A 24,768-nucleotide genomic window follows, 5' to 3' on the forward strand; every position below is an offset into this window, starting at 1 on the left:
AATGATCCTCCTGCCTCAGCCTCCTTAGTACCTGAGACTACAGGTGTGTGCCACTATGCCCAGCTAATTTTTCTCCTTTTTGTAGAGACAGGTTCTTGCTCTTGCTCAGGCTGGTTTTGAACTCCTGGCCTCAAGCAATCCTGCCTCAGCCTCCCACAGTACTTGGGTTATAGGCGTGAGCCACCACACCCAGCCTCTTTACTTCCGTATAAAAAGACTTTTTCCTTTTGGTCTCCATGTGCGTTTGTGGTCCTGGAGATTAAATTCAGGTCAGGTTTTCCACCATTGTTAGGGAAACTCCTCCCTATCCTGCAGAGGAAGTCTATTCCAAGTTTGGCTGAATGGCAGGGGTCAGCAACCCAAGGTCTCCGCTCTCTGCCTTGCTTAAACTCTCCTGCTCACACAGATTTCTAGGCTAGGGCGGCATCATTTTCCCTGAAAAGCTTTGGAGCATTGCGCCAGAAGACGGCTCTGAAATACCTTCAACTTCCAGCATTTTGCCAGCCCTTGTGACTAATCTGAAAATGAATCTTTTGAGAAAAAGAAGGAGAAAAAAGGAAAAAAAAGCACCCTCCCAAGACAAACAATGAGAAATTGCTAAAAATAATAGATGCTTTATTGTTTCTCTTCCTAAAGGCCATATTTTTGGCTGGCTTTAGCTATTATTTGTTCCCCTGGGGCACATTTCGTGTTCTCTGAAAGATTGTATAGTAAGGGGGAACAGCTTATAATTTGGGCTACAAATTGTGTGTGACATTTCCGTTTCTTATTTGGCGCTTTTCTCTATTATTGTCTTAGAAGAGCTTTTTCTTTCATAGGCATTGTTTGAAAGTGGGCAGTGCCCCTCCCAAACAAGCATCCCCCTTCTACTGTAAAGATGTGCACTAGGTTCATGTCTGTGCTTTTTTTGTTTAAAAAAAATGGATTAATGGCCTGCCTTCTCAGATTTATGAGACTATTCTGTACCTCAAACCATAACAGGAGTAATTATATTCTTCATGTCCCTGTAGCCTTCAATATTGGGAAGAGACCCATAATGATAGATGCGTTGGGATTTCTGCAGGCCTTCTTGGATTGGGGACACATTTCTATTTTCCTTTGAAAGTGATCTTTCATTCAAACTTAATTTTTAAAATATTCTAGATAAAATGACTTGCTAGTCTTTATATAGGCCAGTAAAAAAGAATAATGAACTGAGAAATAGATCCACTCATGCCAGGCTGTGCAGACAGATTAGTGGGGAGAAAGATGGATGCCAGGAAATATTACTAGGGGGATAGTTGGTTATTCTTGTGGAAAAAATGAAATTGTATTCATGCATCTCATCACATACAGAAGTCAATCCTAGATGCCTAAAAAGATAGGACTTTAAAACTTTGAAACAAAACCAAACAGGAAGAATCTTTTTTATTTTTTTTATCTTGGTAAAGTAGGATTTCTTAAAAGGGTCACAGGAAGCTCAGACCATAAGAAAAAGATTGGTAAGTATGTATTACTTAGTTGAAATGAAAATCACGTTTGTCAAAAGACATCTTAAAGAAAACAAGAAGACAAGCCGGAAACTGGGAGAAGATATTTGCAACACATACAACCCAACAAGTGATTATGATCCAGAATGTATACCAGTTAAAGAGCAACTAAAAAATCAGCTTGTAAAACAAAACCAAGAAACACCACCACAGCCTAGAGCTCTCCTTATTCTTAAATAAAAGTCAAAACCCTTTAGTGTGCATGATCTAATTCCCAGAATACTCATATTCTACCTGACTTCTTCCTTGCTCCCTGGGTTCCCACTAGGCTTCCTCTTTCATCACTGGTCACAACAGGTGGTTGTTTTGTTCTGGGTCTTTGCAATTGTCTTTCTCTTGCTTCTGATTCTCCTTCTACTGGAATCCCTCTGCAAGGTGCTCTCATTTGCATCCTGCAGGTCTCAATTCAAAGGTCACCTGCCCAGAGGACCTGCCTCCTTTTATTCATATGAATGAATGAATGATTGCTTACCTCTTATGGTATGATCTCCCTAGTTGAGAAAGTGTCCTGATAGGGCAGCAGGTACATTACTGCACCCTCTGGATGGGTGGTAGGGTTTGTGCTCCATTTCTTGGTGCTTAATGCTATCTCCCACTGACTCTCACCTTTGACCCCACACATGAGGGTGTTGGCCTGCATCAATGTTCTTCAAATTGCAGCTTACAGACTCACGAGTATACAGTAAAATCAATTCAGTAAGCCATAGTCAGCATTTTTTTATTTAAAAAAAGATATAGAAGAGAATAGAAAATATTAGAGTGTTTTGTACACAGTAGTGTTTAGTATTAAGTTTTTTCATTTACGTGTACATTATGCATATACTTGCATGCACACACATGTACAACACATATATGAGGTGTGGTCAAAGTGTTGGAAAGCAGCTCACCTAGATGACATCTGAAGTTCATTCCACCTCTGAAGTTCTAAGATCAAATGCAGGGTTACTGAAGAACCTAAAGTAGATAGGCTTTTTAAATGCTTTACTCTTTTATTTATTTATTTTTATTTTAGAGACTGGGTCTTGTTATGTTGCCCATGCTGGAGTGCAGTGGCTGTTTACAGGTGTGATCATACATCATGCACTCACTACAGCCTCAAACTCCTGGGCTTAAGCAATCCTCTTGCCTCAGCCTCCCAAGTAGCTGGGACTATAGGCATGTGCCACCCCGCCCAGTGCAGCTTTACTTTTTTAAAGTACTCTGAAGTAACTAAAGAAAGCTTTTCTGATCACAGCGCCTTAGCTTGGTGACTTTAATGACTCAAACTCACGAAATAGAAGCATTGGTGTAAGATGTGTAAAGTCTTTGAAAATTTTCCTTATATAACTTAAATAAGTATTCAGGAAATTGTATTTTCATTATTAATTTGCTTAGAGGTACCTTTTCTAGTAAACTTTAGACCAGATAAAATGCTAACAGGATCACTAATGGGAAAGTTAATAAATCAGGTTTTTTGTAGTTTTTTTCCCCTCCTTTTCTTACCATCATTACTTCATGTGTTAAACTGCAAGTTAGGACATGGAACCCTTGGCACAGATCTCATGAGATTTGCTTGCTTTGCCTGTTAACTTGCCTTCTTCCCCTTAAGACCAGTACAGAGATCTTGAGGTCTACAGAGATCTGTGGTTTGTTTAGCTTGAGAAAATCCTTTCAGTGATAATTTTTCTTTGGTTGCTATAAATGCATCTTTCCCCTGTCGTAAGTCATCAGGAATGAGTTACAGGTAAGCTTAGCTTGAAAAGTTTCTTCCTTTATTCTTTTTATTCTTGCTTCTTTCCATATATTCACTTAACCTTTAACTTTTGCTGGAGATACTTATTAAAAGAAGAACTCCCATGTTTTGGCAAGAAGGACACATCTTCTTTTCCCTGCCCCTATGACTACAGGGAAGTCAAAGGAATGGTAAAACACTGTATACTCATCACCTAGATTTACCAATTAACATTTTGTTATGCTTGCTCTGTGTATACTTGCATACAAATACACATGCACTTTGAGTGTCCTTAACTGTTGGAAAGTAAGAGGCAGTCATGTTTACCCCTTAATATTTCAGTGTGCATCATCTATCAACAAGGGCATCTTCCTGTGTAAACACAATACCATGAACACATCCTGTATCCAGTTCATAATCATATTTCTCCAGTTGTCCACAAAATGTCCTTGATAGCACTTTTTGCTTTGTAGCATTTCTCCTCCGATGCAGGATTCATATTCAAAAGTTGCCTTTGTTATCATGTTTCTTATATTCTTTACTCTTCTTTAATCTACAACAGTCCCGAAACCATTTTGCTTTATGGTGTTGGCATTTTGAGGATTCTAGGCCAGTTTTGTGGAAGATTCCATAATCCGGATTTGTCTGATTGTTTCTGGTTGTTTTCTCAAGTTCAGATTCAGGTTAAGTATTTTCAGTAGGAATACTGCCTAAGTGGTGTAGTGTGTTTCCAATCGAATCACATTATTGGTGAAGCTAGGTAATCTCTAGGGCAATATTAGACACTATGAACAACCTATTCCCCAATAGCAACTATTCACCTAGTGGTTTTAGCATGTACTGATGAGTCTGTCTTGGATCAATTGATATATTTGGAGTGGTGAAGTGCTAAATTTTAAATTATTTCTTTCCTTTTAAATTGATATTCTGTAAAGAGCTTTTCCTGTCTTCTACCCGCCCCCCCCATGGGAGTATGGACTTCTGATACCTCTTCCTAATAGCAGCCACCATTTATTGAATGTTGTTATATGCCAAGCACTGTGCTAAGGATATTTTGTGCACAATGTCATATAATTCTACCAGCAACCTTGGGAGGTAAATTTGATAACTGTTTTCACTTTTTACACGAAGAAAGGGAGGCTCAGAAATGTTAAGTGACTGGCTCTTGCTCATATAGATGGTAAAGATTCTAGCCCAGTGGCTCTGATGCTGCTTCATTGTGATGCTTTCTGAATGTCACCCAACATCTCCTTTTGCAGACTCAGACCAACCCACAGAAAGGAGCCAGGCCAGCAGTAGTGTTTATACGAAACAGTGTCGTTACATGCTAAGGGGTGTGGATACCAGCCATGTCAGAGTCTGTTGCCTCTTCTTTCCTGGCTCCTCTAAAGGTCTGCTAGGTCCTCCCTTACTTCTCTCTTAGAATGATGACTCCTGGTTGGGTCAAGGCACATATGCCCAGTTCATACAGCTTCGCTGGCTGGTGAAAGGGTAGGTTGTATACTTGGGAGCCAGCTAGCCCTGGCCTGTGAGCAGTTCTCTAGTGCTTGGCTCCAGAATGCGCCATAGCTCCACCTGTTTTCTTGGGGTACCAAGGACTGTACTCCTGGAAACTTTAAAAAATGTGTTATAATTTATTATAGTCATTCTTTATGATACTGAAATTATCTTAAGTTTTGCTGCTTGGATCCCTTTTAGGTTGGGTCATTGTCCTTTTGACCCTACCCGTTAGTCTAGGTAACTTTCTTGCTTTTCTAGCACTATACGGAGCAGGTTCACCTTGTGGTTTGTTTTTTTTTTAGAGACCAAGATATGGGCACTAAATGTGCTCATTGCTACTGAGATGTTACTGCTTCTAAGGAAGATGCATGTTTTTTGAGGATTTTTCTGCTGTTGAGAGCATAGTAGAGTTGGGAGGAGGTCATGAACAAGAAAACCTCTGCCTGGCTTTAAATTAGAGATGCCCAGAATTCCTAGGGACATGTGGGGCTGCAGCTGTACCCTCACCAGCTCCTACTTGGTCATGGATGAGTCTGTCAGTTCCTGGTCAACAAGCAGTTGGGGACCCTCCATTAGAAAGAATTCCCCTTTTTGATGACAGAAAGACAACATTTCAAAAGACATTTCCTATGAACTCGATTTTCTAATCGTCCTTTTCTGCCCTTTGTGCCAAACTTGAAACTGCAAGGAAATAATTCTTTGTTACGGAAAATCCAGTAAAAAGCTATTAAGAGAATTGAGGCTGTGTCTGCCACCTCGTTGCTGTATATTTTCAGACACAATTGCTATTTTTCAGAATTAAATTAATTATCTTAATGAAGTACTTGCCTAAGTTTAAAGTTCACTCCATTTTAATGTTTACTTTCTTGAATGGCTCATAAAGGAAACAGAAAGAAGAAATAGTTTATTTTGTAATGTGGTTTGACATAAGAGAGGTTTTTTTTGTTTGTTTGTTTTTGTTTTTTCAATGAAATAAGACACCGGAAGATAATAATGACCTAGGAAGGTCAGTGAGAAGAATTTTCCCCAATACATATTTTTCTCAGTAAGTTTTTCTCAGTTATGGTTACATAGAGTACATTTACTTTAGTGTTTAATTGGTGCTACAGTCTGTGCCCTCTTAATTGATTATTTGGCTTGATTGTTCTTTCTGTATTTTCTTTTCCCTATCTAAAGTCAATATTTTTTAACCTGCTAGTTTGTAGTTATCTAGAGTGGTGATTTATCTTAAATTATTTTAGTAACAAATCTATGTTGAACTGTGTACTGTGAATATACATTTCCCTTCCTTTGGTCTTTAAAAAGCAAGAGATTTTATGTTTCTTAGGGTGACTGTAAGATAAAATAATAAACCTTTGCAGGTTAATTGCTCTATGATTAACAGATGGGGCAGAGTTCAGAGGACCATGTTAACCTATTGGGAAACACCAGCGAGCCTTCACCCTATTGCAGGGCAGTCCTTTAGATTATGCTACTCTCAGCTCCTTGAATAATGTCTAGAGAAACTTCACACCTTTTCTAGGGAGTCTGCTTTGAGTTTTCCTCTGTTAATAAAAAGACTTGATAGAAATGATTTTTTAAATGAATTTTTTAATGTTATTTGAAATTGATAAATTACAGCTTTTTTTTTAATGGAGAAAAGGTTGAAGTTCACCATAGCCATTGGTGACTTACTGCTTTTATTTAAAGAGGATCTCTCGTATGTTTTAATGACTAATCATTATCAGTTATAAGTACATCTGCCACTCAAATTCTAGGATAGTTCCTAACGTGGAAACTTGCAAAGAAGCTTAAAAATATAAAAAGTGGTCTGATTTATTAATGTAAACATTTTAAAAACCTATTATAGTATTTCAGTGTATCTGTCTTACATTTTTATCTTATTGCCTTTTGGTGACTTATTTAATCTCATTTTATCTTACAGTTTTACTTTTAAAAACACTTGATAAAAATTGCTTTTTTTTTTTTTTAAGAATCCCCAACTGAGTATGCTTTTTCTGTTTGATATTTTATATATATATACAATGGATGACTTATAAAAATGAGTTTATGGTAGCCCCCTCTCATTTTCTTACTTCCTAAATTCAAGGCATATTCTATTAAACAATATGCTTGCAGTTTGGTTGTTGCCATTCATAAGATTTTTGAGAGGAGTTGATTATTTTGGTGTAACAAATGAAAGATTAAAACCTGTCTAAATGCCATGTGGTGTCCTGGTTTGAATTCTGGAACAGAAAAATGGCATTAGTGGAAAACTAGAGAAATCTGAATAAAGTTTCTAGTTTGGTTCATAGTAATATACTGATGTTATTTTTTGGTTTTGATAAATTCTGTGGCTATATAAAATGTTAACATTAGTGGAAGGCAGGTAAAGAATATATGGGAACTCTCTTTAAATGTAGTAGAAACTTACCTCACCAAAAGCTTTAAATGTGTTCAGATGGACACATGACCAGAGTTTGAGTTCATTAGTTTAGAAAATGTTTAGTGGTAGTTATATTTAAGCCCATTTATAATTCATAATATTAAGAATTAAAAAGTTAAAAGACCAACAATAAAAATAAATGCATACTTTTTATATGGGGGTTTCAAGCTCTGTTTGATCACTACAATATCAGTCTTGCTCATTTTAGACTATTGCTGCTTATTTAAGGTATCCAAATGAAGGATTATAGTATAAGCAGCTTACATTTTTATTTCTTCTGGTTTCATTTTAAATTATGAAGATTGAAATATCATCTGAAAGAAAATAGAGCCAAAATTCATCAGTTTATAAAATTGGTGCTGATAATAGTTTGAATACTTACTAAGTGCAAGAAATATCTAGGCATTGTGGGAAATTTAAAAGAAATAGCTCTAATTAAAGGATTATGGCATAATACAATGTGTGTGTGTGTGTGTGTGTGTGTGTGTGTGTGTGTGGAGAAAAAAGTCTTTTATTGGCTTGGGTAGTTAAGTGTCATGTAAATGGTATTGGGCTCAAGTGCTGTCGAAATTTAAGAGGCAGTGGTGGAGATTACTTTGAGCCAGGGTGATTAGGGGTGTCTTCACACAGAAGGTAGGCAGGAGTTTGGCATAGAAGGATGAGTAGAATTTAAACATGTGGAGACAAATGAGAGAGGACTCTGTGTGTGCATGTTGATATTAGTAAAGCTGAGCTCTAGGAGTTTAGGTGTCTTACTAAATAGACAGTGTTATGGGCAAAGGGTTCCCTAGGTGGTGTTATACAGTAGGGTGCAAAGTGAGGCTGATGTTAGTTTATGGAAGATCTTGAGCGCTAAGAAATTTGAACTTTTTTTGCAACCAAGATGTAACTGTCTAAAGAGGCTTTTTATTGTCAGTGTTATCAGAGTTTTTTATTGAGTCTCTTCAGTATTGTGTGGGAAACTGAGCTAGGTGCCAAGGGTACAAAGGGTTCTGAGGCCGGTGTCTTCTCTCCAGAGTCTCACAATTTCAGGTAAGTCAAGGTCTTCTTATGTGTAAAAAGTCGAATAACAATACCTCTATGAGGCAACATAGGCCAACCAATAATAGTTGTATAAGATAGTAGACACTTGGGATGTTTGAAGAAGCCTTTAGAGAACAGGTGAAAATGGGTGAGTACAATTTAGATGAGCAATGAGGAAGGAGGTTGTTCTAAAAGGCACAGAATGACATGAATATAGAAAAACTGCCAGTGGGTAAGCAGCATGGGTTCACTGGAACCGAAATGAGCTGATAGAGGCTTACAGTAATTAGTGTATGGGGTGATAAGAGCCTGACTAGTATGGTGGCAGTAGAAACGTAAGGAATTATTTGAGAATTAACAGGACTCAGTGATTATGGATATAGGAGCATAGAAGAAAAATTGATGGTGACAAATAGCAGGAGCCAGTGGAAGTTGCTTATGTGTTTTGTGCTGACATTTTCATTTCCAGGTACTGCTGACTGCCAAATGGAACTGTCTGGCAGCAAGTTAGAGCAGGGGTACAGGAGCTTGGGAGACAGATGTGGAAGTCATTTCTTAAAGGTAGGTAAGGCTAGAGAGGAGCAGAGGAGCAAAAGGAGAAAAAGCCAAGAAGGAAGTGTAAGTGGAACATTCAGAGAGCTAAAGAGAGGCTGGCCATGGTGATCATTTTAGAGTTGCTGGAGCAGGTAGAAGAGAGTTTTAGCAAGGAGGATACGTTGTCTGTGGCGGCAGCTATGTTAGAGAAAAAGAAAACTGAAATCTGGAGTGAGTCTTGTCTGAATGGTCCTCAGTTTTATGAGAATGGTGGCCTGGAGTCCAGATGGCAGGGCATAAGGAGTAACAGAGTGAGTCAGTGAGTTTGTGTTAAGAGTGTGTGTGTGTAGGTGTGTGCATAGAGGGGGTGTTGTTGAAAGTGGAGGCAGCAGATACACCCTAGTTATAGAGAAGATTGGCTGTGCAAATACAGGGATATATATATATATAAACAAGGTAGCAGTAAAGAGGGCAAAAGAAGGTTATTTTAATTAAATTTAATAGACATTTATCAAGTGCTAATATGTGCAAGGCACTGTGTGAGGGCAGTGGAGGACACAAAAAGTGATTAAAATATAGTGGTATTTTTGTACCCCTGAAAAAGTACTGCTTCAAGTTCTTTTGGACATTAGATGGGCAATTCATCTTAAACAAAATGTTAAAAGACTCTGATGTTAAGCTCAGAACAACAAAATCAGTGACAGAGAACAACTGAAGAAGAGGGAGAGAGTTGGAGAATTGAAGGAGCAGTGAGACAAAGAAGGAAAGAAAAGATGATGCTGCCTATGCAGGTGGGAGGGGTTGGCCTTCAGAAGGAAAAGGACCCTTCTTCTGAGATGGACTTAAGGAGGAAGAGGATAAGGTCCTTTTATAGCTGTTCTGAGGTAGAATAGAAGCAAGTGAGGATTCCAGGAAGTGTTTACTTATAAGCATCATGTGCAACAGACAGACGAGGAATGTATTTTCTGCCTTTGAAAAGTTCCTTGTTTAATGGAAAAGTGAAGCAGTTAGTGCTTATTTTTTATTTTGTAAGAGAAAAAGAATAAAAGTGAAACACTGGGATCATTGAAGATAACTGATTTTTGGCTGAGGTTTTTTTTTGATGTCTAATGAAATAAGATGTGTTTTTTAATTTATCAAGATAGTGTGTGAATGTTTCAGTGCCTGCAGTTAGCTAGGATTTGTCAGATGTAGACTCACAGCTAAGAGTCAAGGAAAGAAGGTAAGAGACATTTTTGCAGGTTCTTAATAATTGCTTGCCCATTGAACTCTTAGGTAGGAAATGGCTATGTGTGCAAAGTGTACATGTGAAGTATTAGGGGAATTTAGAGGAGAAAGAGAATCGAAACAGTTTTCTGTCTAGTTGATGAAGATTTTGAAATGAATTTGCCATATATTTACCTAAAGTACCTGTTTTGTCTTACTTATAGACCTTATTTTCTATAATACATTTAGAAAATATAATTGTGTGCTCATACTTTTTGATCACAACTAATTCACAGTATATAAAGAATTATGAACATGATTTTGGTCATTTAAATGAAGAACTACCTTCATTTAAAAACTATCCAGTTAGGAAAAGTTTTGGCAGAGCTTGGAGGGTAGGGCGTGGTTGGTGAGATATCTGGATACTACACCCATTTTCCATTTTACGTATGTAAACTTGCTTTCAAAGTGTTTGTACTTTATCGATTATATTTTAAGTACATGTAGCCAGAAAGTAGGAGAAAATAGCTAATTATAATAATACTATACTTTGGCTTTTATAGTCAAACACAGTATAAGACATGTAGAAGAGGAAGAAAAACGTAATTTGGAGAGGAGAAAAAAGTTCACTTTTTTTTTCTTTGAAGAATTTAAAAAACTCATTTTAGGATCCTTCTTACTAGAATAATTTTTCTTTTTTCTTTCTTTTTTAAGTTGTATTGTAAAATCCTGCTTGGAAAGAAAATTATAAAAGGAACTACTTGGCTATTATAGGTTAGGCCTGAAAGTGATTGATTTAAAGGCAGCAACTAAAATTCAGTCACTACCGAAGTTAGTCTGGGAATTAACTCAGTCAGCACTTGTTTTCGTAGACTGTTGGTAAGCAGGGTTTGAGTTGGAGGGATTCCTGTTGAGGAATACATCTGACTTCCCATCACCATCCTCTCCCCTCTTCCCACTCAGAAGAGGCAACAAGGCCTGCCCACAGCGGTTCCTGTAGCAGAACTTGATGCAGCCTCTGCTGAGGTCAAGCACTCCCATTCCAGCCTCTTGAGGGCTTTCTCTATGTGTTGCCAGTGTGCTGGTAAAAATGACTTTAAACTCTTGTCAGTGCAGTTACTGGTGCATGCATCACAGTCCCACTCAAATAAACCTGTCACAACACAGAGTCGGCCGCTAGAGAAGAGTACAAGGGCAGGCCTCTAGCTTTTCATTCAAGCATCACTAAACGTGCACAGAGTGCCCAATTATTTCAGCATTATTGAGCAAGCCTACAGGAGGACCCAAGCCTTGCTACATTAGATTTTCTTTAGTAATTTGCTCAAGTACCGCTGAGGACACTTAAAGGGCTTAAAACGGTGGCTGCAACCAGTTTCCTTTTCTGGGTTGTTAATTCAGGTTTTCTCTTTCAAATTAACTCCCACTGCATGCTGTGCAGCGGTTCTGGGAGAACTGTTTAACACTAATTTTCTCAATTTTCAGCTTTTTTTGTTCAACATAACTGCTTTAACAGTTATTCACATATATGTTTTGATTAGAAATGTATGATAGCGAGGCCTTATTTTATTTTTTGAGATTAAAAAAAGCTTTTTTTGAGGCTTTGTTAAAGAAATCTGAATTTTAACTAAATTACTTAGATAATTTCACTATTTAAAAATTAAGTTGTAGCGCATATCGCAAAGCCCCCAAATCTAAATAAGAAAGGTAGCATTTATTGACAATACATCTCCTTTCCTCCCTATACCCCTCTTTAAAAACATGTATGTTAAGGATGTATCTTTCTTTTATGGGTGCTGGATTTTTTTTATTATCTATTTGAGCCTCTTTTTTGCGGGTATGGGGTATAGACATAGGGGACAAATTCAATATCTGTGTCTAATTTTTCACAGCAGCAACAACTCCAGGCCCAGCATTTATCACATGGACACGGTCTGCCGGTGCCTCTGACGCCACACCCTTCGGGGCTTCAGCCCCCTGCCATTCCACCCATTGGTAGTAGTGCCGGGCTTCTGGCCCTCTCCAGTGCCCTGGGAGGTCAGTCCCACCTTCCAATTAAAGATGAGAAGAAGCACCATGACAATGATCACCAAAGAGGTGAGTGGTCCTCTTGAGATGTCAGTCTGAGATTGCCTACCTGCTGCTGGGGGTTGGTCCTGGATGCCATTGTTTATTGTCTCTGAATTTAATTTTATCAGTGACTAGACAAAGGATTTCCACTGGAAGGTAAATTAATTATTGGAAGCAGTCATTTGCCAAACGATACCCTAGTGGTTGACAAGAGTTAATGCACTCTCCAGAGGCAAGGGGGCCTGTTTCCTGGTTATTGCCTTTGATTCCCTGTTACCTCCTGTGTTCCCCAAGTCTAAATCAGTAGTGAAATCCCACAGTGCTCCGTATTTGAAATAGTGTGTTGCATTAATAGCTAATTTTGACTGAATTTATTTTAGAGAAAGATTTACTGATAGAGGCTCACTTGATATGTGGCCAACTTTATTATTATTTATAAATCAGATGAGCCTATACAAGGCACTAAAAATCTCACAGGTAAGAAAACAATTTCAGTAGTCTTAGTAATTGAGAAGGTACAGACCAAATTAATGAAATCTTTTGGTTTAACTACCTCTTTCACCCAGTATGTTTAGAAGCATGAAATTAACTAATTTCTTCCTATGAGACCAACACAATTGTTTATGCAGTTAATTGATTTAAAGGCCAGTTGTGCTCCTTCTAGGTTGGTTTTCTTGCCCTACTAAGGTAGATGATAGTGCAGAGACATTCTGATATGACTGTATGTTCGTATGGTGCTTACTAATCATTTTTATTAGTTAATAACAGAAAAGCAAATGAAGACATTTCTCCCAGCATTCATTCCTTTGTGGGAATTTACTTAGCACATGGATGCTTCATTGGTTTGAAGGGTGTGGCTCATAATTAAAAGCTCATGTCTATTCCTGTTTCAATGTCATTACTATGAATTATAATCTTGAGTCAGTGATTTTTATCACACAAGCATAAATTTCCCATCTGTAATGTTAGAGAAAGACTGTAGTATTTGTCATCCGTTTATCTTAATGCAGTGGTACAGAGTTAATGCATGATTATAAACACTTTTATAAGTGGGAAAAGTCCATAAGGAGCGTAAAAATTATGAATGTCCAGCTTTGATTCTTCTGAAATTGTGTCAAAGGTAGATTGGTGCTTTGTGAATCTGGCCGAGTCGTATTAATAATTAACTTTACAGCAAAGGTGACATCTGTGCAATTTATTATTTAGCAGAGATCAGGTTTGATAAATGTATGATTTTGTGTAAACTAACTGGTACTTTTCTTTTTTTCTTCTTCTCACCACTTTAATCTGCTTGTGTCGCTGCTGTTTTGCCTATAGACAGAGACTCCATCAAGGTAGGAATCAAAATTAACAGACAGAAATGTCTTAAAAGGGTTATAAATGATTTGAATAAATCTAGTAATAGATTCTTTGAGATTTAGAGAATAACTTTTGTGGGCTTTACTAAGTAGTGGTTAATTGCATTTTTTTATTACTTTGAGATGTTTTGGTTGAGATTTTGGAAACTATGGTCCCATTTCTCTATCAGAATCAGATTTGTAGAGCACAGTGGCATTATAAGATCTAGCTTGCATTGCTCATTTATTATGTCTTACCATGTGAAAAAGAGTAACTGCTTTTCTTCACTTAGGCTTTGCCTATAAGATAATAATGAAATTAAGTAAATAAATTGGTTTATAAGGAAATGCATTAATTTCATATTTGGAGAAACAGTTCCATCCTACAAAACTCTATCAAAACATTTAAGTGCGTATTTCTTCACCAGAAAGAATTCTTTTTTTTTAAATTGACATCTTAGTTTCCAGTATAGCAAGTTAATTCTCTTTAGGTTTTACATCAGATATACCTCTGTATATCTTTATAGACAAGTTATAGGGAAAGAGGAAAAGTATTGAGGGCCCTAATAATTTGGATATGTTTTTGTAACACCAGAATGGGATGTACTAAGGATACCCGAGTTTAGTTAGTAAGCAAACAAGAAAAACTGGCTGCCATAGCAAGCAATGAATAAAGTATGAAAATTGCTGATCACTTTTGAGCCAGACACAATGTAAATATGCCATTGTATTATGCATAATCATAATACATATGCCATTGTATTACTTATCGATTAGAAGGAAAGGACAGTTGTCAGGCATTGGCCAAAGTACAGGTGCTGTCAATTCTCTTTTTGTATTTTACAACAATTGAATGTTTTGGAGCATAGGTAGTTAGATTTCTTGCAGTTTTTAATGAAGCTATGTATATATGAAGACTAAAATCTTCCCCTGAAACCTACCTGTGCTATAACTTTGAATGCCTTTTTACTCCTTGTTCTTTTATAAAAGGGAATTGGGATTTTTCCCCAGTGCCATTAAATATGGAAAAGAAAAATTGAGTATATCTATTTTACCCTTCAAGAATCTTTGTACTTTGAAAGGGCATCTGCACTCCCATATAAATGTCAACATTTACAATTGGAACTGCACACATTGAATTATTTAATTATGCACTTACAGTTTGGTATTTTGTGTAATATGCATATCAGTGCCTAGATTAAAAAGCATTCTTAATCAGAGTATAGTAAGTATTTCACAGTGTGTACTTAGGAAGTAGTAAGTAAATGGAATGACCAGTATTAAGGGATAACAAGTCTTGGAAAGCCTGTCTAGTTATTCTGAGGTCATAAGATAAACATTCCCTGCCTCCATATTATAAATACATACCTTTAGGCAGGCCAGTGAACTAAACAAAAGCCTTCTCTCATGCCCTACTCCCAGAAGACTGTGACAATATTTATATCTCAGTGTGACAATATTTATACCTCAGTGCAATATTTATACTTTTGTGTCAATTATATTTTTTTATTCCCTCACACTAGAGTAGGGTATATTTCGAAATCATCTATAATTATTCAGGGTGAACCTGGAAGTGAGTATCTATATAGCCAGAAGCCAGGGGAAAAACAAAGAAGAATTAGAGGCAGATGATTTTGCCTTAATTTATTATGGAATGGTAGGCTATAAATAGATGTTTTTGTTGGGTACCATTCTCAGATTTGAAATTGCTTTGTGGCAGATCTGGGGCTATCCTGTAGCTTTGGACGGTGAAATAGTTTACTAATTTTTCTAAATGTGTTCTGTGATACTCAGAGAAACAGTTAGTTGCTTGTTCCATTGATCGTCCTCCCGTTAGTGGTTCCTGGTTAAGAGGGGCTTTTTATGATTGTCTGCTGTGTGACTCTAGATCGTTTTTATCAGTCATAGCGTGCCAGTTGCTTGCAGCTGGAGTCAGGCTTGTACGAAATAATTTATTCATGCAAGATAATGCTCCCTAACATTTAACAGGTAATGAACGTGACATAAATTTCCTTCTTGCTTTTAATTTTTCCCTTTCCTCTTCTAATGTGCAAACAGGCAGCTCTGGTACTCTAAATAATAAGTAATTTTTGGCCATCTGTCAAAAGGAAATTTCAATACAAATTTAAATTAATGGTGCCTGAAATTTTTTATAGCTCCTCTAAAAGCCTCTAATGTGCAGAAAATTCTGAATCTGCTAATAGTAATTAGTGTTGCATGTAATGAGGATGTGGGCAATGTTATACAGCCCCAGTGTAACATTTTGATATGGTAGCAAAATTTTGATTTATACAAGGTTGTGGATGGGTTTAATTGTGAGAGACACTTCAAAATGTTTTCCTGACGTTACAGATTATTAAACAGGGCAGATTTCAGAATAGCTTATAAAATATAAATTTAAACGTACTGTAAAGATTCAGATAATTAAGGTGTTTTACCTTTAGATGCTAAGTAAAATGAAAGAAATTCACTTGTTAAAGTGTCAAGCCTTTTTCTTCCTTTTTCTTTCTCTTCTTGGACTTTCTGTGGCCACTAAATCACATGCTATTGGCTTTATTGATCTCGTTTTCTATAGCTCCTGTAGCCAAGTTCATTCCTAAGCCTCTTATTTGTAGACTTGTATCTGGGTTTTTCAACAAGGGTGGAGAATGTAAATATGGATCTAAAGGAGAAAGCACTGTAGGAGCCCAAGAATCAGTTTTCTTGATTATGAGAAACTAGAACAGTGTGTGTTGTAGGGCTGTTGAAGTGAGGAGTCAGGGCACCTGCAGCCTCTCTTGCTTGTCACTTGGCTGTCCGGTGACTCCATGTGCCCAACAGTAAGTCCCACATTTGAGGCCTGAAAACAGCAAGAAACACAGACCATGATCTGCTCTCGCCCTTAATGACAGGGTGGAAAAGCCCAAAGTTAGCTCTCCAAAAGGCCCCCAAACGAGGTTCATCCTTCTGTTTCCTCGGTGGGGGGCTTTCTCACCATCTTTCTGGAGTGTTTAGAACCATTTGTCTCATTCCTAGAAAAGGCATAAGTAAAATCAAAGAAATGTTTTCTGAGATGATGGAACCTTTTTTTATCCTGAGGGCAATAACCTTCTCAAGTCAGATCTGTGAGGGATTCGTCTTTTTTTATCTGTAAAATATAGCAGAAGTACAAACATTTTTCCCCCACCTCTAAGTGGTCGTATTTTTATTTTTGTTATTTCATTGAAATGTCTTCCCCAAGTTGCTGTATCGAGTATGATCATTTTTAGTGACTTGTGCCTTGCCAAATTGATCTCCAAAAACTCTGTACCAATTTAAAATGCCAAATGCAATGTTTGAGTATGTTTCCACACAATCCAACAGTATTGAACTTTATAGTCCTAGTACCTTTTGCTAGTGTAACGAGGATGGATGGTGAGCTTTATTTAATTTACATATAATTATTTTTTAGGCTAAATGTTTTTCTGTACGTATATATGCTATGTTTTTTTTCTTTGTAAATTTGATTTTTGTCTAAAGGTTTTCATAATGATCTATTCATTATTTGTGTTTAAGGCAATGCCTTTTTATTCTGCCCTATCTATATATTTTGGTGTTTGTTCTGCGTAGATGACTAAAACATCATACATTGCTTTTTCTCTTTTCTCTCCCAGTTATTCTGTTGGTAGTAAAGGTTTAGTTGTTTTTATGTTCACATTGAAGTATATGATTCAGGCCAAGAAAGCACTTTTGCCTCGTTAGTTGGGTGTTACGGGTGAAAGTGGGTTTTTAGCCTTAATTAACAGAATGATTACTTCCTATTTGCCTCTTCACTTTGCACGTTAAGACTTAATGGTCAGGGTTCTATTCCAGGATCTTGTGTAGCCTGTGTGACTCCCCCCACCACCCACCTGTTTTTACTGTCTCAAAAGAATATCAGTCTGAAAGGAGTGTGCTTTTAATATGTTTAACCCTTTGGAATGTCCCATGTGGGAGAATATCAGAGAAGATACCACTTGAGGAAGAAGGGACCAGGAAGAGAGAGAATAACCATGTGGGCCAGGCAGTTTTGTTTTTAACTCTCCTTTAAACACCCCTTTAAATAGGAATGTTACCCTTTGGGAGGAGAAAGCTTGGCGGGATAAACTTGCATTACTGCAGACTTTAGAAGTACGCATTGTAAAAAGACAAAGGTATAAAATAAATATAAGGCTACATTGAAAAGAGAGGATTAGATGAAATCCATAAAACACTAAAAAGAGTGTCTAAGCAAACAAAACAGTAGTGGACTCGTGTTATCTCCTATTTTCCCTTCAGTCATTAGCAATCTGAGAAAAGAAGCTAATTAAGGGCAGTGACTTGGACACTCCAGTCTATCCACCCTGACCTATGGAAAAATAAGGTGGATCCTTAGTATCAACTCAATCCTACTAATATATTTTGAGCCACCTCCCACTGCATGTATAGCTCCTAATTTGGATTTTTACCTATGAAGACAGGAGTTGTTATGCTTACCCTTATTTCACACCTAAGGAAAGGTTTAGAGGTGTGGGGGCCTGTCAAAGTTTACATAGCCAGTGCTGTCCTCAACGGAAGGCTCTTTGGGTGACCCAGTTTCACTCTTTGTTATTAAAAATTTGAACCATACTACAAAGTATGAAGAATAATACAAAGAACCCTCATACAACCAACAAGTAGGTACAGAAGCTACCAATATTTAGCCGCATTTTTATCCATTCCTTTTTCTTGCTGAATTATTTTAAAGCAATTCCCAGATAGCATGCATTTCGGTCTTACATACTTCAATATGTAAAATGACCACATTTCTCGAAATAATGTGCTTTTTTTTAGATAACCATAGTATTTTTAATCACTTAATAAAAATAGTTCTTTGATAACTTCTAATACCCAATCTATAATCAAACTTCTTTGATTATTTCAAATAATTGATTTACTTGAAATGGGATTCGAATAGGTTCCATTATATCGCGTTGTTATCTTTCTCAGGTTTCTGTTCATCTAAAAGGGTCTCCCTCACTTTTTAAAATTTTTCCTATGCCACTGCCTGACTCCACTCTAATTCTCTTCTCAAACTAATTCTTGATTTGTCCTCTTATCCAGTTCCACAAAGATTAAGATTCTTACCTTCAAGAAGCTAAGAATTTAGTGGGGAGAACTTTACTTCGTTGTGGCATAGGGAATCAGGGATACCAATCAGAAGAAATAGATGTACTTAATAAATTTTAAAAATCATATTTTAAAAAGCCCATTGTAAACAATAATTATTTGGATAGTTTATGTTTAAGGGTTTAAGGATAGAAATACAACTCCATTGATGATCAGCATACATTTTTAGATACTTTACTCCCCTTATTATTGGTAAAATTTATTGCTCATCACCAACATGTACATGTAAACCTAGACTTCATTCTTCTACCCTATTCTCCCAACATAAGAAAAAGACTTTTCCTGGTGTGATTCATCATGAAGTGTTCTTGACACCGCAAGGAAGCACACTGTCACTTCTAGATTATAAGCCATTCTGCAGGAAGGCTGTCCCAGGTTCTTCAGTGATCTTCTCTACCACTAGATAAGCTGTGTATCAGTGGTCTAGTCACTTAACCTTTGTGGATCTCAAGAATGTAACTCTAGGCATTCTTTCAAGCATTTGGGATGTAGATGGTTTCTTACATGTTATTCAGTCCTGTCCTAGAAATGAATTTTGGAATAAAAATCTTATACCATACAGTATGTTTCACCAGTAAAGGTGACCGTATCATTAGTCAAGTAAACACAGTAGCAGTTGTATTTAATTTGGAAGGTTGGGTGGTAGGAGCATAGTTTAATGTTGAAAGCATGCCTTTCAAGCATTTAATGCTGTAACTCTTTCAATTTCCCAAAATAAGATGGTAATTCGAAATTAAGTGTTTTCATATTACTATTGCTTTCTATTAGTTCTTTGTAAAGATTTTTATTTTTACCGTGTATTCTACTATTTAAAATTACCTTATCAAAGAACAACCAGGAACTTTTGTTATGATGTTGTGATTTATGATGCAGTAATTTTTCAGTATTAATTGATACCTGCCTTTAGGCATATAAACTGTGTGAAATGTAACAGGGGCTTTAATTCCAGAAAATGTTGTAATTGTTTGTTTGTCGAACAGATGAATAAATATCTTTAGGGCATAGCCGGTCCTCAGGTGGTGAGCATGAATGGATTAATGATGTGACTCAAGGAGACATGCTTGTTTTGCTGCACCCTCCTCCACCGATTGCTGAAGCAGAACAAATATTAATTAACAGGGGTGGGCTGGTTGTCAGATCGGCCTTCTCCAGCTGATTTGGCAAAGGTGGTTTAATTCTTCTCCTCCGTAAACCAACTCTCCTAGTTACTAGACAGACATTTTCATCCTGATGTTTAATGACTTTAATTTTCTTAATTAGGATGCATTTCATCTCTTGCAAAAATATTATGCCATAAAGTTTGTAGTTAACATTTAAAAAAATTTTAGGGAGACCCAAGATTTATTTGTTATAACTGTCACTTGAATTTCAAAAGCATTTGTTTCTGAAAACGTAGATAATTCTTCCAGTAGAATTATTCCAAAGAATTATTCCATCATCTTTTTCGTATTCTTACAGTAACATTAACCCATTCTGGAAAATTTATAAAATTATTTGGGGAGAAGCTTAATACTCTTACTTCTTGGTTTCTTGAATTATTTCTGCAACACTTAGCTCTCTCCAACTTAGGTATTTTGTTCTATACTGGTTTAAAGTAACTCAGATATCTTCTAGGTTCAAGGACTCTCTACACTTGGGGGTTACCACTAATAAGGGCTGTAATTTTGGGCTTGAAGAGTTATCTCTAATTACTACCATGGCAGCTGCCTTGTGACAAGACTGAACAGAATTTGGGCTTCATGAAAAGAGTAGTAGAAAGGAAGTCTGCTGTGGGCTGAGCAGTACTTTCTGAAAGAGTTTTTGATTCTTTTAAATAAGCTTGCTGTTAAATGAAAGTAAAATCATTTCAAGACTAAATGCTGGTTTGATTTGGGTTGAAATGTTAGAGTTAAATGAATACTTAGTTCTTTGACTCTAAATATTGAACAAAATAAGTTACATAGCTTTATCAGGTTATCCATTATTCAGAACCAATCCAATTATTTTTGTATATAGTAAATTACGCTGCTTTGAAAAACATTTGAGGCTGTGCCAGTACTAGTATTGTAACTTAAGAAATTCCTATTTATTTGTGATAGTTGTAATTGGTAGTTAAGTAGCATCCTCCCCTTACCCCTGGGTTCAGTGAGGCTTCTAGTTTTGCTTCACTGGAAACTAGAAAACAACAACATACACATACATGTAATCCGCTCACGTGCTGTCTGCCTTTCTTCCCTCACACTGTTTAATATTCCGTCTCCTCTGCAACCACTAAATGTTCGTGAAAAAGCTTACACTTTCCCTCAGAACCCTCTCCTTTTATTGAATTGCAGGCTCTGAGGTAGAAGTTAAAATGTCTTAAGTGTTCTTGCTGTAAGTGAACTTTCTAAGATACGGTGATAAAGGTGAGTATAAGGAATTCTTTTTCATGGAAATGGACTCATTATTTAATTATACCATATCCTGAAGGATTCTTGAATCTTCTTTTTAAATTGCTACTTTTCTAGTTGCTGACTGTTCAAATGTAAGGGGAAGAGGAGAGGACTGGGTGGGGAAAGGAGGTAAACAACTTAGTGATGCCACCCAGTGAGAGAAGCCAGTAGGCAGTTTAATAATAACACCTCCTTTTTATTTATTATTCCTCCTTATGGTCATTTTAATTATTCCAGAAAAATTTGAAAATTCTATTCGTTTATCTTTTTTTTTTCAACTTCTGTTTTCTTGAGCGACATTTGGCCTTTTGAACAACAAAATAAAATTGGAAATGCTAATGTTTTGAGCCAACTAAAGGAGGAAAATAAAAATGTCACCATGGTAACAAAGCTGCTTTCTAGATGGTTTCCTAAGATATGCCTGAACTAGAAGCAGATGTCTGATTTGAGAATCTTGCCTCCTTCAATGTAAACAAATAACTTCTGGGCAGGTGTTGGAAATAATATGGAAATCCTATTAAGGGGCCCTGGGTTCCTGTCAGTCAGGAAGCCCGGGCCACAAAAGGGCTGGTTGTCGCATAAAGGAGCAGAGTAAATTCTCATTAGGCTTGAGCTTTTCCCAGGAAATGATTGTCTCCGTGTGTTCTTTCTCCTGTGAATCTGAATGTAAGCTGTTGCTTCTATTGATCTATTCACTGGCTTTATTTTTCTCTTCTTCATTCCAGATCCTCCCTGGCCCCCTCCAGCCTGTATTCTCCCCCTCATCCACCCCGTCCCTTTAGATTAACACTTGATCTGTGCTACTGCTCTGAGAGTTGTGACATTTGTGATTTTAACCTCCCAACCTGGGTGGGGATGGGGGAGGAGGGGAAGTTAGTCTTGTTCCCTTGCCCTGTTTTGCAAAGACTGGCTGATTGGAACTGGCACAGCAAGCGTTAGCGGCAGTCATAAAGACCATTCTCTGTACATTTACTTGAAGTTATATTTTTATGAATTAAGCAGAAACTAAAAGCATGAAGAGACTGCTTTTTTGGGAACTTTTAAAAACATACATAGTTGTCTGGTAAGCCTCTAAGGCTGCACTGTTCAATATGGTAGGCACATGAAGCTATTTAAAGTGAAATTAGTTAAAATGAAACAAAATTTTAAAATCTAGTTTCTCCATTGCACTAGCCACATATCAAGTGCTCAGTAGCCACACATGGCTATAGAAACTACCGTAACAATGGAGACACAGAATATTCTCACCACCACAGAAAGTTCTCTTAGATGGCACTGCTCTTCTGAGAGACTGGCCTGATGAGGCTTGCTGGTTCTGCTGTCCATCTGGTTGAAACCAACTCCTGATATTCAAAAGCAAGGTTCTTTCCAATGCATAGAAAATGGGCCATGTATGTATTTCAGTTTTGTAGCTTCTGTGCTGCCCACAGTCAGTTGGTATGGTCAGCTGCACTAATATAGTAATCTCTGAATGGTTGTAGGGTTTTTTTTCTCTTTTGTTTTTTTGTCACGGAACTGGTTGAGCAGTTTAACAAGGATCTTCCCAAAATGGACCCCCAGGAGATGCATTTTAACGTTTCTAGGCAGAAAGTTGTGGCAGTTTGTGGGGGAGGGTGGAGTGTTTGAAGGCTATGCATAACGGTGCTCTTTATAATACTCAGAAGGTTAAATGTGGATAAACACAAAACAAGGCTTCAGAAAAGCCACACTATTATTATGCAGCATTTCTTGGACTATAGTCCCCAAGACGCACTTCATAAAGCCAATAAAGCGCGCACTGGTGGTCTCCCGTTGCCCTAGCAACGGACCATGGGGCACAGTGTATGTGAAATGCATGAACATCTGTGAATTAATCTTTTTTAGTTTGTTCTTTTCTTGGCACTGATTGGGCCACTCGGGCTTGTGCCTGTGACACTGCGTGCAGAGGGGTAATCTGGAGCAGTCCCTAGGGCCTTGCCCTAAAGTGGATGGTGGAATGGAAAGTGAGGGGAGATTTATCCCGGTAGTGCATTCAGCGGTGGAAGGATTTAGCCTGACAGTACTCTCGGCGGGACGTTATTAGCTTACTTTCTGGTGCATGGGGAAATGAATAAAAAATTTTCTAGTAAATCTGGGCATTATTGGGTTTATTGGGCTGCCCTGAAAAAATAATCTGCAGAGAAAATTGAAATAATCACTTGTGTTTGTACTACAGTTATCAGGACTTGAAAGCTTTCTGAGTTATTCCACATCCTTGCCCAAGGCCCAGGCCCAGCCCCAAGGATTAAAACCAAACCATATTGTACTGTCATTGCTCTGAATGAGACTCCTGAATTGGATGCGTAGGCTGGAATCTGTTTTGATAATAAAATCTGGTAGTAACCTACTCTGACCTTGTTTAGGGAAATTTTAAACTAAGCTGGTGACATTTTTGCCCTTGGGAGAATAGAGCAAATTATGACTAAATACATAAACATTCAGGAACAATACCTCTTGATTCGTTATTCCTCTACCCCTGATCACTTTGATTCTCCTCCCCTACCCCATTCCTTACTTCCTCTTTTCATTGCCACTCTGGTCCTAGACATTAGCATGACTACAAACTTTGTGTTCAGTTCCTCCTGTCTATACCAGATGCTCACTTGTAAACTGCTTTGCTCACCCTTGTCATTTTCAATTCCCTTCTCTTTCCTTCCTTTTTCTCTCCTTCTGCCCTTTTTTACCCTCTCCCTCATTCTTCCTTATGGGTCAACCCTCCTTGCTTCCTGAGGAGGAATGAAAGAAGAATATTACATATGAAATGTTTCACAACGGATGTGGTCTGTGTGGTATTTTGGGTAAAAAATTTCTTTAACAAATTTATTTAGACAAAAGTCTGTGCTACATGGTAGTCTGTTTGACTTGTTTGATTGTCATTAATATTGAAGGGCATTTAAGTAGGGAGAAGTACTTGTCAATTCGTATATGTTTTCTTTTGGATGTTAAAAAGGCACAGATATACCTCGATAGTGGAGAGATTTTCCTGATTTTCTGTTACACAACTAACCAAAAATTATTTCAATGGTTCCTGACTTTGAAACCTGTTGATGTTGATAGATGAACTTGAAAATTGAGCAATGCAGTCTAAATAAAATATTTAAAGTTAGTAGGTATTGATTTGGTAACAAGAGGGCAAACAGGCCTTACTGGGTTGGGGGTGCATAGTAAAGATTAGATACAATCCCTTCTCTCAAATCATTTTCCTATTAAAGTGTGGAGCTGAGATATGCTGCCTTATGAGTAGAATAAAATATATTAATGGATCGTTCCTCTTCATTTCTCAGAGCTTCCAGTGAGCCCTAAATTCTTTAAAAATGTGCATATAAAACTGGTTTATGATGATTGGAGGACTAGCTCTGAAAGCAGTCTTCCCAGGAAGCTGCCAGGGCTGATGTGCAAATACATGCAAACATGGAACCTTTAGCAAACACTGACAGCAATGCTAGTGGCAACATTCTGTAGACTCCCCATCTTGATATATGCCTTTTACTCTAATTCAAGAGTGTTTTGTAGGAATCGGCAAAACAATTGGACCATAGAGCTAAAAAAAAAAAAAAAAAAGTATCATCCGACTTCTCAGTATTTAAACACCCTCACTTTTCAGGTAGTTTCTCTGATTTAAAAATAAATAAATAAACATTTTGTTTGTTTATTTTTGCTGGTTTCCATTCAGTTCAAATGGTATTTTATTCTTACAAGGGTCTTTTTTTAAAGTTACCAACCTTCTAGTTACTTGAAGCCAGCTTCAGAAATAGAACATTTACAGGGATCATTAGAGACCTTTAGAAGGAAGTAGAACTCTCAAATTGTGTTTTTCGTGTTCTGGACTATCATTTGTTTTTTTTAAAGCAGTTTTTATGCC

The 24,768-nt window shown here is 37.2% G+C and overlaps 1 protein-coding gene across 4 annotated transcripts in view; it reads left to right on the forward strand.

The window, feature by feature from the left end:
* Positions 1–24,768, forward strand: part of TLE4 (transducin-like enhancer of split 4) — a 148,422-nt gene that overhangs the window by 65,967 nt on the left and 57,687 nt on the right. For 3 of the 4 annotated variants that reach the window (XM_012640049.1, XM_012640051.1, XM_012640050.1), the window contains 2 exons: positions 11,821–12,022; positions 13,313–13,329. In XM_012640049.1, coding sequence (XP_012495503.1) covers positions 11,821–12,022; positions 13,313–13,329 — 219 coding nt within the window. Of the gene's footprint in view, positions 1–11,817; positions 12,023–13,312; positions 13,330–24,768 lie in introns of all 4 variants that reach the window. The other variant, XM_012640048.1, reaches the window with a different exon arrangement.

This window comes from Propithecus coquereli, unplaced genomic scaffold (assembly GCF_000956105.1).
Source record: "Propithecus coquereli isolate 6110/MARCELLA unplaced genomic scaffold, Pcoq_1.0 Scaffold147, whole genome shotgun sequence".
NCBI classification, from domain to species: domain Eukaryota; kingdom Metazoa; phylum Chordata; class Mammalia; order Primates; family Indriidae; genus Propithecus; species Propithecus coquereli.